Genomic DNA, 14,084 nt, shown 5'->3' on the forward strand with positions numbered 1-14,084 from the left:
AACGTTTTCGACGAAAAAATCCATCTTTGCTTTTTTTTTGTAGGTTTTTGTTTTTCATTATTGGCATTACAAGCCTTTCTGCGATCATTACTTGCATTTATTTCAGTATTTTTGTTTTGCAATTTTTAATGCTCCATATGAATGAGATTTAGATCATTTTTGCTCAAAAAAATATTTAAATCTTTATTAAAAACATTTTTTGTCATTTCTCAGAAGTCGAAAAAAAAACATGATGCAAAATTTTGATTTTTCATACGATTTTCAGTTTTCATTTTCATCGTTTTCATTTTGATGTTGAGAAATCACTCCTCATTTAAAAAGCCATGTTATGGAAACCATTCGGCTTACAAAAATGTTTAACAATATCCTCCCAAAACTCAGTAATCGATTTTGGCTGACTTTCTTTCTCTACGGTATCGACAAGGTCACTAGGCTATTTTTTTCGTAAAAGCTTTTATAAAAAGGAACGCCTGATTTATTATTCAAAAATAAAACAACTTGAATTAAAATTTGGAGATGCAATAAAGTTCCACATACGCCACAGTGACCTTATAAGTTCAATCTAACTTAATGAGTGATAAAAAAGTGTAACTGATGGCTGATTTTTGTTGACCATTTATTGACTTTCAAAATGATATAGGAAGTTGTTGAGACAAAAATTTAGACATTGCGTTTAAAAATCTCGTAACCTTTAATTATATGTAGTCAAGCAACTTAAGCCATTCAAAATAATTACAATTTCATATGAGTCTTATTAAAATTTGACTGTATTCTACTGTGTGAAACTTTCGAAAAACTTGAAATATAGGTTTATAATATTTGTACCAAAATACATAACCCTGTTCACTGTGAAATTATGCCTTTAAATTTGGTCATGCTTCAAGACCCTGGACCAAAGATATTTCTTCTTCCAAAATCCAAAGGTAAGAAAAAAAGTTTTGTATTTTTTTTCGAAAATTTTAAAATTATCGATTTATAACATTCGAAGATATCTGGGTTCCAATATCTTAATGTACGACAGAAATATGTATACAAGAAGATTTTTTTAAATAAAACAAATACCGTTATAGTTTCAATATCTACAAATCATCAACATAAATTTATAGCTTAATCTTTATTATAATTTTTATTTTCATCTTAAAATTACTAATATCGTGTATTTTTATCCAATAAAATGTATATATGAATAACAAAAAATGCAATATAATATGCTACTCAATACACATTACCTATAATTTTCAATTAAAATTTTATGATCTTTCAATGATTTTTCTTTTTATAATAAGTACACATTTTATATGATTTTCTATACATTCATAGATTTTGCCAATTTTTTTTTAAACAAAACTAATATAATTAATTTATTCCATCCATTGACTACACAGGACTTAAATCACTAAAAAATGTATTATAATTTTTTTTTGTATACACAATGTATATAAATAAATATTGAATTTTGTTTTTATAATTTTAAAAATTTATCACTTAAAGAAAAAATAAAAACAAACCAGAAAATATTAATACAAAATATTAAAAACATCTAAATAAATTTAATTAAATCGTGCATGGACATTTTTTTTTTATTTTTGTTTTTATTTAAAATTATTAAATAAATAAAACTTAAAAACAACTTATATTCAAAAATATTTTAATATATAAATGTAAATATTAAAATTCTTCTTAAAATTAAAATAAAATAATAATAATTTATTCACAAAAGGATAGAAAGATGCTGAATGGCTAAAATGGCGAGATCCTGCGGCATGCTATCTACTCGTCCATTAAACCCAAAAAACATACATTATAAACGTAGGTCCTCCCCCCTTTCCCCAAAAAAACTACCTCAGGTGCGATCGATCACAAATTTTTTTAAATTTTAATATTTTTGGTTCAATTTTTTTTTTTTTTATATATTCAAAGTATTTTTTTTGTTTTGTTTTTATGTGAATATATATTTTTAAAAGTCATTAAACAGCTGCATGTCGCTTTGGTCTAAAGCCCTGGCTGGTTTCCAATCCGTTTCGGGGTATTCATCAAAATTACTTGTGTCACCGTCGAATGTGACTTCGGGCATTATTGGTGGCTGCAATTAAAAAAATAAAAAAAAAAAAATATTAAAAATAAATTTAATATAAATATTTATATAAGGAAATTATTTTTGTATATATGTATTTTTGGTTTTTTTGAAAAACTAATTAATTTGGTTACTTTTTTTGTATTATAATTTTTGTTGTTATTTTTAATTGAAATTGTTGTGAAAGACAACCTAAAACAAAAACAAAATAAAGGGTGATAAATTAAAAGCTACTCTCTTCCTAGGGCGCGAACATTGATTAATTGTTTGTTTTCAGTATGTTTTTCAATTTTGTTGGCAGACAAAATGTCTGTCATTTAATTAGCAATTAATTGTTTTTCGTTACCAACAATAAATATTTATTTTTGGTTCTATTTTAAGTTGCAGATGCAGGAATTTTTTTTTTTTTGAAAATTAATTAATTTCATCATGATAATTTCATTTTTGTGAAAGGTGTGAAGAAAAGGAGACAAATGTTAGGTGTGATGCCATCAAAGTGACAGTTAGGGGTGAAAATGTCACTTTTTTGTTATGTCTACAATTGGGAAATGGTGCGTTTAGCATTGACCAAAAACGAAATTGACAGCTGAATGGCTTAAAGATGTAGAAAAACTAAAAAGAAGCAGTTTCTTATGTATTTTAAAAATATATTATGCCTCAATAAATACATACGTCAAACAAAATTATTTTCGTTAATTTTAAAATTGACATGTAGTGTGTGCGAAATTTTAGGGTTGCGATTCTCTTTAAACTAGAGTGAAGATTGACAGCGTTCTGACTTTTGGCATGGCATGATGGCGTTTATTTAAATGTGTGTACGTCATTTTGACGATAGAAAATGGCAGGCAGTAAAGTTTTTTTTTCATTCCTTTGTTCAATACACTGAGCATGACGTATTTTTTGATTTTTAATTGCCAAGAAAATTTCAAAGTGGTAAAATGCATTTCATTATACTGTCAAAATATTCACATTGAAAGATTTAACCAGAGAAACAAATATGTTTGTATAGGTGAGAGTTTTATTTATTTTCAAAATACATTTTGAAGAACATTTTGTTGGGCGCCATTTTCGGCGCCATAACTATTTTTTTTATATTTTGTAAGAAAATTTAACATAACTGAAAGTAAAGAAATTTTTATTGCGACATCTACCTTAACACTTGCACGTTTGAAAAAAAAATGCATTTAAATTTAAAAAAATTATCTATTGCAACTTAAAAAAAGAAGTGAAAAAAATTTGCATTAAAAAAAAATATTTATTGCAACTGAAAAACATAGCATCAAAAAAAAAGTGTATTGCAAATAAAAAAAAAACTCATTTACAAAAAAATGTTATTACTACTGAAAAATATTTGCATTGAAAATAAAATTTTTATTGCAAAAAAATGTTTTGCATTAAAAAATTTTATTGCAAATAAAAAATTTCCTGCATTGAAAAAAAAAATCAATGCAATTTCTGTGCATTACATATTTTTTTTTAAATATTCGTCGAATTTCTTATAATTTCGACTATTATTTATATATATTATATTAGCTAATAATATTGAACCTTAAGGCCAAATAGTCAAAATTGTAAGAAATTCGACGAATTTAAAAAAAATATTTAATGCACACAAATTGCATTGAATTTTTTTTTTCAATGCGGAAAACTTTTTATTTGCAATAAAATTTTTTGATGCAAAACATTCCTTTTTTTTTTGCAATAAAAATTTTATTTTCAATGCAAATATTTTTCAGTTGCAATAACATTTTTTTAATGCATTTTTTTTTCATTTGCAATAAACATATTTTTTTAATGCAAATATTTTTCAGTTCCAGTACCTAATTTTTACTTGCGATATAGGTACTATAGGGCAAGTTTAGGATTCGTAAAAAAATAGAACTCGAGATAACAATTTTACATGACATTACGATGATGGAGAATGCCAAAAAAGTGGGTCCGGCAATTCTGTCTGTCTGTCTGTCTGGTCTGTCTGTCTGTCTGTGTGTCTGTCTCTATCTGGAGCTGCAGCCTAAACGAGTGAAGGGATTTTCTTCAAACTTGGTAGTTAGCAGTTTTTGGTGATTCCCTAGAGGGGAAATTGAAATTTTTTTTTTATGACCAAAACTAACGGTACCTGCCATATAACGGAAATAGAAAAGTTAATTTTTTTCAAAAACGGCTCTAACGATTTTGATTAAAATTTTTGTGTGTAGTACTACACATAAGGGCCAACTTTTCAAACAAAAAAATATTTTTTGTACCGTTATTAACGGTACCTGTCAGAACGGTTTTTTTCGTTTCTGAATATCTCGTACAACATTAACCCGATTTAAATGAAAATTTTTATACAAACGTGTGTAAGTAAAGATAATATTAAAATTTTAGAAAATTTTCAAAAAACGCATTTTTGGTTTTTTAAAAAATATTTCAAATTTTTTTTTTTGAAAAATCAATTTTTTGAAAACGGATCAATGAAAAATTTTGAAATTTAGTTTTTATGTGTAAATTAATTATTTCTTCACAATGGCATACCAACTTTTTTTTTTTTAAATGTTAAAAAATTTTTATATATAAAAAATTATTTTTTTAAAAAACGGCTCCTACAATTTTCGAATTTTTTTTTCTAAAAATACCTTTTTATACAAGAAATAAAATGGCATATTTTTTTTTTTTTTAAGATAATTTAAAACGGAGTTTAATTAATTATAAAAACAGATTTAATTTTTTTATACTACTTATGAAATTTTAAATTTCTTGAATAAAAAGCTTTAACATTATTGTTACTTTAAGCATAAGAGCAAGTACGTGCGACCCCAGTCGTGCAATTTATTTTTTTAATGCAAACATTTTTTGTTTGCAACGAATAATTTTTGTTTTTAAATTGTAATGGAAAACAAATGCTTTAAAAAAAATGATTTTTTTCAACCCTGCTTTACATACAATACAACCAAATTTGTATTTTGACTTAACAACGCCATTTTATTTGGGCTTTTTACAGAGCCGGTTTTAGGGGGGGGGCAGCCTGGGCCATCGCCCAGGGGCGCAAGAATTGAGGGGCGCCGCAGGTGCCCCGAACTTTTACAAAAGTTATATAAATAACGAAGTCTTTCCAATCGATGTTTTATTTTTTTTTACATTCACAAAGGCGCCCCAATTTGTTTCTATTTTACATTTTCAACGGCGCTCGTATTGTTTGTCCTAAACTTTTTGAAGAATGAAGGCGCCCCCCCAGTTTTGAGTTAATTTGTTTGGCTTCCGGAAGGACAATGGTGTCCAAAATCTTCGTTCATCTTTGAAGAACAAGGCGCCCCAATTTCTTTTGAAAGACTAAAGCAATCCTAATATTCCTCCAACCAATTTAATTTTTACAAAGGTGCCCCTATAGTAATGAATAAGGAAAGAGAAGGGAGACGGACAGAATCCCGAAATTAAAAATCCAGAAAGCCCAAAATCCAGAAAACCCTAAATTCCGAAAACCCAAAAACACAAAATCCCGAAAACCCACAATCCCAAAATCCCGAAATCCCGAAAACCCAAAATCCAGAAATGCCAAAATTCACAGCTTCTCCATTTCTCATAAAAACTACGTTTGTGTGTGAGAATAAAAAAATAGGTCTGTTTGTTGTTCCCCCCTCCAGGGCACTCTAAGTCATTTCAATTAACTGTGAAAAAATCAGAGTTTCTCGGGTTTTCATTTTACATCGACCACCTCAGAGCTTTAGTTTCATCAGCGAACATCGAACACAGAGGAAATAACTTTGGTTGAAAAAGGAGCTACAAAAAACGCTTGACAACGAATTCGGAGCGACCCAGAGTGCCCTAGAGCTCACAACGAACAAACCTTATACTTATAAAGGTATGTTGTTTTCGATTGGCCGTCCGGAAGCGCCTGGAATCATTAAGAAGCGTGCTGCAAGTTTTTTATTCTCCTAGTGAAAAAAACAAAACACAATATTTGATTTTTCACCAATACAGATATTAAATTTTAGAATTGGGTGGAAGCGATTCAAAGTTTTTTATTGGATTTCAGAATGAGTGAATCATTGAGTGATTCCAATCGAAAACGACATTAATGTACCTAGTTGAAAAAGTTTTTGAAAAAATATTGTTCAAATAAGACCAACTGTACCTAATCTTTAAATGTGTTTAAACAAAAAAGTCAGAGATAAAGGTAGTCTTGTCAATTGAGCCTAAATGACATGAATAATTAATTTTTTTTTTTAAGTTAACCTTTTTAAGTTAATACACTGCACATTTTTAATAAATGCATTAACAAGTATATGAGAGGTAAGACATAATCTGCTATTGCTTTTTTTCGTGATTTTAAAAAATTGTTTTTAGATGAATTTTTTTTTAGAGGCGCCACTTGCAATCTTGCCCAGGGGCGCCGGTAGTGCTTAAACCGGCACTGGCTTTTTACAAATAAACCTACAGCAATTTAGAAGATTGGTAACATTGATATTCTTTTCAATTGTTACGATATAAAAGTCAAAATGAATCAAGTATGACGCTGATCTCAACCAAAAAAAAAATCTTAAATCATATTCAAATTTAATTTTCATTTTATTTTTATAAAACAGTTGTTGGCTGTCATTTCCTGTCAGTTTAAATCATTTACAGAGTATGAGATCTGCTTTTTTTTGCCTTTTACCCAGAATGCTATATGGCTTTTCTGCAATACTATTATATCACATTGAGAGAATATAATGATTTGTGTATTTATCGAAATTGGACATCTACAACATTTAAAATTAACATGAACACAACATTTAAAAAATTTTTAATTTTTTTAAATAAAATGTATATATCCGCTGTCAGTGAGTAAATAAATTTTCCCAGCAAATAAGCTATAATTTTAAATCACCTCTGCCGTCAATTATTTTTTAAAAACCATCAAAATGGTCTAAACAATAGAAAAACTCAATACATTTTTCAAAAAATCACCACAAAAAATATAAAATATTGGTATTTCCATAACTTAAAAAAATCATACAAATATTTTAAAAACAGTTTCTAAATCACGTAAAAACAAAATCAAAAACGTGCAGTTTTTTGCTAACGTAGTAGAACAAGGCGGCACCTGTCGGCCATCATTCGTTAACATTAACTGATTCTTCCACAACCTACGCCATTTTTGTTTCCCGTTTTTCAAAACAATAGTCAGTCTCGCAGTCTGTCTGTTTATATGTCCGTTAGCATTTTTTTTGAAAAACATACAAAACTTCAAGGTTAACATTTGAAAACGAACTTTCGAACCGTTTTCTCTTTATTTTTTATTTTTTTGCGGTGGTGAACGCTCAAAAATTGATTGAATAATAGCCAAGTTGGAAGATTATAATAAATTTTCTTTTTATTTTATTAGATTTTTTCTTAATATTTTTTTTTTTTTTATTTTATATTTCGTTTGGTTGTTGCTGATTTTGGCTGTCCATTGAATTTATTTTATATTATAAACAGTTTTAATGAAAATGAAAGAAATATTTATTTGCAAAGGAAAAACCTGCAAAAATCTATCTACGAGTTGATTACGTAGTTTGTAGAGCTTTTAGGGTGGATAGGAAAAGTGGAGGAAAGGGGCTAACACGTTGTAGGTAATAAAAATGATCATCGCATAATCGTTCTAAATTTATACCGTGAACTCAGGTTGGCATCAGGAGGCTGGTTGGCTGACTGGGCTGGCCGAAGGGGGGAGGGAGGAACTCTGTAGATTGGCTCCGAACCACAAACATATTAATTTTAAAAGACCAACAAACAAAATAAACGAATATTGATATTTTTTTGTTTTTGTATGAGTGAATATTGTCTGCATGAATATGTGTAGGAGTGTGGCAATTGACCACCTGTTGGGCATTAAATGGCTAAGGTGCCAATTTCAAGGCATTTATACTATGGACCGCCTGCTAGGTGGTTATATCTACCCTACCCCAAATTATGTACGTAAAATTGGGTGGAATATTGTTTCAAGGCAATAATTAATGAGGGCTTATTTGTGTGGATATTCGTACGTAAGTCATAAACAATAATTTAAAGAAAATACTGTATGCTTTAAGCCGTCACAGAATCGAATTGCTAATTATGATGTGGTAACGTGCGGTTATATAAGTTTTAATTGACTTATTATTTACGACAATGCTCAATAAAGGTTCAGATAAAACCATCAAAGTGGTACAAAACAGTTAACAGTTTTTATTGCTTTATTTATGATATTCATTCGATGATGTTCTCATTGGATTTTCCACAATGAATATTGCCTTACTCAGAATATTCACAGATATTGTTTTTGGAGAACCGGAAAGAAACCCCCCAAAACTATTTTTCAGAATTTTTAAACGAATATATGCGTATGTGAATTAATTGGGTTGGGAACAAAATTGAGCACCTAAATTATTTCTATTTTATCGGTCTGTAAATCCATCTCACAACATTTAAATGAATGTTAGACTCTTGTTCCAATATGTTTTTGTCAAGTAAGAAATTAGTTCAAATTTAGAATAAATGCACATTTTGTTTTTTTCTAACTTTTTTATCAATAACAATTGGCTTAAAAACTATTAGGTACCCCTGTTATTATATTTAAGGGAATGGCATCATCTTATTTTAAAGTGCCATATTTTTTTCCGTGTTGCAATTAAGCTGGTATAAGCTAAAAAACATTACCAGATTTTTTCAACTTTTAAAATTTGTATGGAATTTGAGGACACGAATGGATTTTTTGCAAAAAGGTTAACTTTTGAGTTTTTATTTGTATATACAAATTAAAAATAATGATTTTTCAAAAATTAGGCTTACATGAAAATATTCTATAGAAAACCCGTTATTAAATATCATTTTTCGTTTCTCTATCAGTAAAAAGAAACTGACAATTATTTGAAGGTTTGAATGTTGATTGATTGTTTCGTAAATTTGATAAATATTTAACGGTATTTTTGAAGAATGTAACAAAAAAGTCAACTTATAAAAATTTAAATATATATCAAATTTAATTTTTATAAAGAAACGCAAAATGGCATTTTGTATAGAGTTTTCTATAGAATATAAAACCAAATTTTTTGAAAACATTTATTATTCAGCAATTAAAAACTCAAAAATGAACCTTTTTTTTTTGCATAAAATCGATCACCGCAATCTCTAAATATAATTTTAAGAATCTGAAAAAAATCAGTTAATACCTTCATATTTTTGGCTTTTCTTTGCTTTAGTAGTAAAACATAACGAAAAACTTTCTCAAATACCTAGTCAAAAAAAATGTATTAGTAAAATTTTTTTTCATACAAAAAAATGTTACGTATACGCCACAGTGATTCTCATTTTTACAAAATACACTAAAATACAAGATTTTCCTTCGATCTTTAAGCTTTTAGTATCAACTGGAAGCAAATACAATAACTAACATTTTCAAAAAAAAAATTATACAGAATAACGTAAGAAAACGTTACTTTCGTTTGTGTGAAAACATTGAACATATAGTTTGTTTAAAAAAATTGAAAAAAAAAATTTAAGACATTTTCAAACGTAAAAGGTTCTGAATAACATAAAATAACCACATTAATTATCATTTTGTTTAAGATATCACCAAATAACAATTTTCTTAAAAACAATTAGAATGATATAATAAACTCACCGTTAATTTTTTATTCAAGACGTCATTCCAAATAATATTCTTAAACCATCGATGTCGTTTTACATCCTCCGCACCATTCTAAACACAAAAAAAAGATACCGAAAAAAATTATAATTAATTAACGACGAATACAAAAAATCCTTCATGGATGAATGAATGCAAAAAGTTGAAGAAAAAAAAAAAACATAATATTTTTATTAATCAATTTAATAAATAGCCTTATCATCATGATCATCATCATCTTCATCATTATCATGAGTTTTGATGGTTTTTTAGTTCAAAGATAAATTTAAATTGTTAATCTTCGGCACATGTTTTTATTCTGTTTTAAGTTTTCTATCAACAACATCATTTTGACGAATTTTTTTTGTACGTTGTTTTATTATTATTATTTTTTTTTTTTGTTGTCACGATTAAGAAGCATGAGCATGAAAGTGTCTCGAATCAAAATATTTATACATTGAAAAAATTTAATGTCTCGTGAAATTAAAAATAAAATTTCAAACACAAAAATTATCAAACAAAAATTTTCCATCAAAATCATGACGATGGGTTTTTTTTTTTTCATCTTAAAAAAATGAAAAATTCGATTAATAAGATATTTTTTTGTGAATTATGTTTGGATATAAATTAAATATTCTGGATGGATGAGTTATAATAAAATATATTTATTTGACTTACCTTCATATTACCCAGTCGTTTGGTTCTATCCTGGATAAGTAATTTTTTTACCAAGTCTTTCGCAATTGGATCCATGTGGCGGGGCCATTCGATTTTACCACCAAGAATCTTTTCATAAATACCAAATGGATTATCATCATAGAAGGGAGGATAGCCAACCAACATTTCGTAGATGAGGACACCTTAAAGAAATTAAAAAAAAAAAAAAATAATATTTAAGTATTTTTCTATAAAATTTTTAACAGTTTAATGAGAGGCGAACAATTTTGCTTGTATAAAACCTTATAGGTGCTTTTATAGCTTCTATAAAGCCTAATAGAAGCAAAATCGTTAGTTGGAGCTTGTAAGATGTTCTATTTGCCACAAAATTTTTAAAATTAAACCTATTTTACAGAAAAGTATTATCAAACAGATCAAAGTAACAAAATAACCCTGAAAAAATCTTATTAAACAGTTTGTAACTCTATTATAAAGTGACATAATAGAGCAATAAATGTATTTTCTTTCTATAAAAATGTACTTTTATCACTGCTAGTTTGTTAAATGCTATAAATGTTGACATTGATGCATTTAGAAAAGACAATACAGTTCTATATATATTTTCCAAGACAAAGTATATAACCTTCTCTTTCCACATATATTTTACATTTGCACTTAACTTCTTTGTCCTTTTCCGGTGTTGACCCAATTCCCATATTGATTCAGAAGAGCAAGCTACTTCCTTCTTATCCATTAGTGAATAAAAAAAAAACAAAAAATCAATAGCTGCGACATAAGATATACTTATACCAAAGGCACCACTTTTAGCAGACAACACAAAAGGTACAAAAAAAAAACCTAAAGAGTGTTTGTGGTTTTTTCATGCTCCATCTAATAGAAAATAAGCAATTTCCGATGCCATACAACTTGTAGATAAGGTAGAGATATACTTGTAGATACTTTTTGTGTTCTATTTGAATTCTTTCTCTTTTTTTCTCACTCTCTAACTTTGTGTCGACAAGAAGAACTTGATATCCCAATCTTTTCATTAGAAAATTTATCCAATCGCTATTATACTATATTTTATTGACCTATCGTTTGATTATAAACGTCATCGTCATCTACTGGAAAATTCATTCTCTTAGAATTTCTCATTCAACGGTTTTTTTTTTTTCTTCTAGCTAGTGGCGGAAGCGTTGTAACTTACTTAATAATAGTTCAGAAGGTACTGTTGTGTTTTAATTTCTTGTCCTTAGGCCAATTTTATCAATTGGAAATCTGCCTGAATTCAGGATCAGTTCTTAAGAAGTTCCATCGATATGTTTTTCAGTCAATTTTGACACCGGAGTTATCATGGCAATTTGGCGAACTAGGTTCAATTTTCAAGTTCTATTTCCCCACCTTTGAAACAATTTATCACGGGGTTCTTAAACTGAAACGTCAACTTTTCGAAAATTGAATAAGAAGTAGCGTCAATGGACTTGAAGCACTATTTCCATAAGCTGCTAAATGGAAATAATATTGTAAAACAGGGAACGCTAGAAGACAACTCACCTCCAGTCAATACATTCACAGTTCAGGGTAGGTTTTTAACCTGACTAACAATTTTTCGTCTATAAAACTAAAGGTTTCCAGAAAACTTACGAAAAACAAAATCGCTGATTGCGAAAGTGTATCTGTAAAGTTTTAAGCACAAAAGAAATGGCTTATATGGAGGGCTTAGTGTTGAAATGAACCAAGTGACAAAAAGTGAATTCAGAGATATAACGATTTAAAGTAAATACGCTACAAGTAAATCTAATGGTGAATGTTTTCTTCCAACAAAAATGTCAATTTGAAACGAAACACTTTTTGACGAAACTAATTGCAGACCTTTAAAGCTTGTTTTCACTACAGCCCAAATAAGATAATTTGGCAAATTAGGCCAGTTCAAATTTCAAATTAAAATTTTTTTTCTGTACGATTTGAATTATCTCAAATCTATCTAATCGCAAAAACAACCGGACAGCTTGGTAGTTAAAAGTATTCTCCTTTATTCAAAATAAATCTACTCTACTCTATAACTATATCTTATCTCTATTTTACAAATACATTTACATCTACTTAAATTATCTTATCACTAGTTTTCTTAGGATTCTAAACTAAAAATAAGTGTACAAATAGATAACGACGCAAGATACGATACATCCCTTTATTTTAGCCATATTGCTCACAGATGTGTGTCATAAAACACAATCTCTGAGTAATTACGGTTATGTTTGCAAGGGATCAAAGTGACCTAGCGTCGCTATTTATTTGTTCTTCCAAATTATCTAAAGATAATTGAACAATCTCATTTGGGATTAAGTGAAAAAAGGCTATAATAAAGTTAAACCTTGCGCAGATTTTGGCACTTTTTGTGCACTAAATTAGTCTGAGAGTAGCAACAGAGAACTCTTTCAAAAGGAATACAAAAAAACAACACAAATGACTGCAAAAAAGTCATCTAATGTCATTAGTATTGTTTAGAAGTTAGCTTTAGATCTTTTTTCCAAAACTCTCTTATTTCCATACAAAAAGTTATAATCCAAAAAAACTTTAAACGACGATAACTCAAAACTAGAAATTTGTCACTTAACCCCTTCTTTATATCAAGGCTTCAGTTACAATTTCATACTTTAGCTATAAGTCGATGAAACTAAACTTTTTTTTTTATTTTTTGTTTTTTTTTTTTTTATGCAAAACACCAGTTCAATTTACCAAAAAGGAAAGTCAGATTTGTTTTTTCTTTTATTTTTTTATCTGATATATGTCAACTTTTCAATTGACAGAAGTCATATTTCTGCTCAAAGAAAATTTTGGAATTGAATTCGTCAGGGATATCAAGGGGCACGGTAGTTCCCAGCCAAGTTCTCTAGCAACTTTTGGCACTACACCCTTATTTACAGGAAACAACTCAGGCCATTTTCGACCCCCCTCTAACTTCCACACCAAAGATGCTAGAATTTTCAAACTCGCTACATTTATTGAGCTGGTCAAAACCAAACACCTCACAAAATTTCACCCTCCTACTATGAGTAGTTTCTGAGATATAGGGCTTCAAAAATCGCGAAAACCGTAACTGACTCGCTCACTGACTCACTGATTCACTGACTCACTGACAGATCATCAAAATTATTAAGAACTTCCATATATCGTAGAAACTTGAATACATGGTGATAGGACTTGTGGTGTATACAAAGGAAAAAATCGAAAATTTTGAGATTTTTAAATCAGGGGGCGTAGCATCCGCCCATTTCCGCTGAATTTTCATAAAATATTATAGAGCACTTCTGATTATCGTAGAATCTTTAAATTTGGTAGAATGGTAGAGATGGTAGTTTATACATAGGAAAAATATTAAATTTTGAGAATTTCAGCCAGGGGGCGTGGCAACCGCCCATTTTCACTGAATTTTCATCAAATATAGAGATTTTCAATTCTACAGCCATACCTTGCAAAAAGTAGTGAAATCACAACAAAAACATTACTGTTAAAAAAGAGCCAAGTTCTCCTATGTTGAAATTATGCTGGCACAAAAAGTATTGAGATATAAAAGTGTACCAAGTTCTAAAGTTTGGGTACAAATTCGTATCAATAAAATTTTGATTGTTTACTTGGCAATTTTTGAAATAACTTTAAAAAGAAAAGATCAAAATATTTCCAACCGAAAACCAACACCTTACATCGATTTCATTTCCTCGTATTAAAGAATACAACTTGAGGAGC

At 28.6% G+C, this 14,084-nt stretch overlaps 1 protein-coding gene across 1 annotated transcript in view; it reads right to left on the bottom strand.

Annotated features, from left to right (window-relative positions):
• Positions 1–1,519: 1,519 nt before the first annotated feature.
• Positions 1,520–14,084, bottom strand: part of LOC129918020 (cAMP-dependent protein kinase catalytic subunit 3) — an 88,450-nt gene continuing 75,885 nt past the window's right edge. Inside the window, exons 6-8 of the mRNA XM_055998311.1 lie at positions 10,359–10,540; positions 9,678–9,755; positions 1,520–2,083 (exon numbers count right to left, since the gene is read on the bottom strand). Coding sequence (XP_055854286.1) covers positions 1,958–2,083; positions 9,678–9,755; positions 10,359–10,540 — 386 coding nt within the window. The 3' untranslated portion in view covers positions 1,520–1,957. The remainder of the gene's footprint in view (positions 2,084–9,677; positions 9,756–10,358; positions 10,541–14,084) is intronic.

This window comes from Episyrphus balteatus, chromosome 4 (genome assembly GCF_945859705.1).
Source record: "Episyrphus balteatus chromosome 4, idEpiBalt1.1, whole genome shotgun sequence".
Classification (NCBI taxonomy): Eukaryota; Metazoa; Arthropoda; class Insecta; order Diptera; family Syrphidae; genus Episyrphus; species Episyrphus balteatus.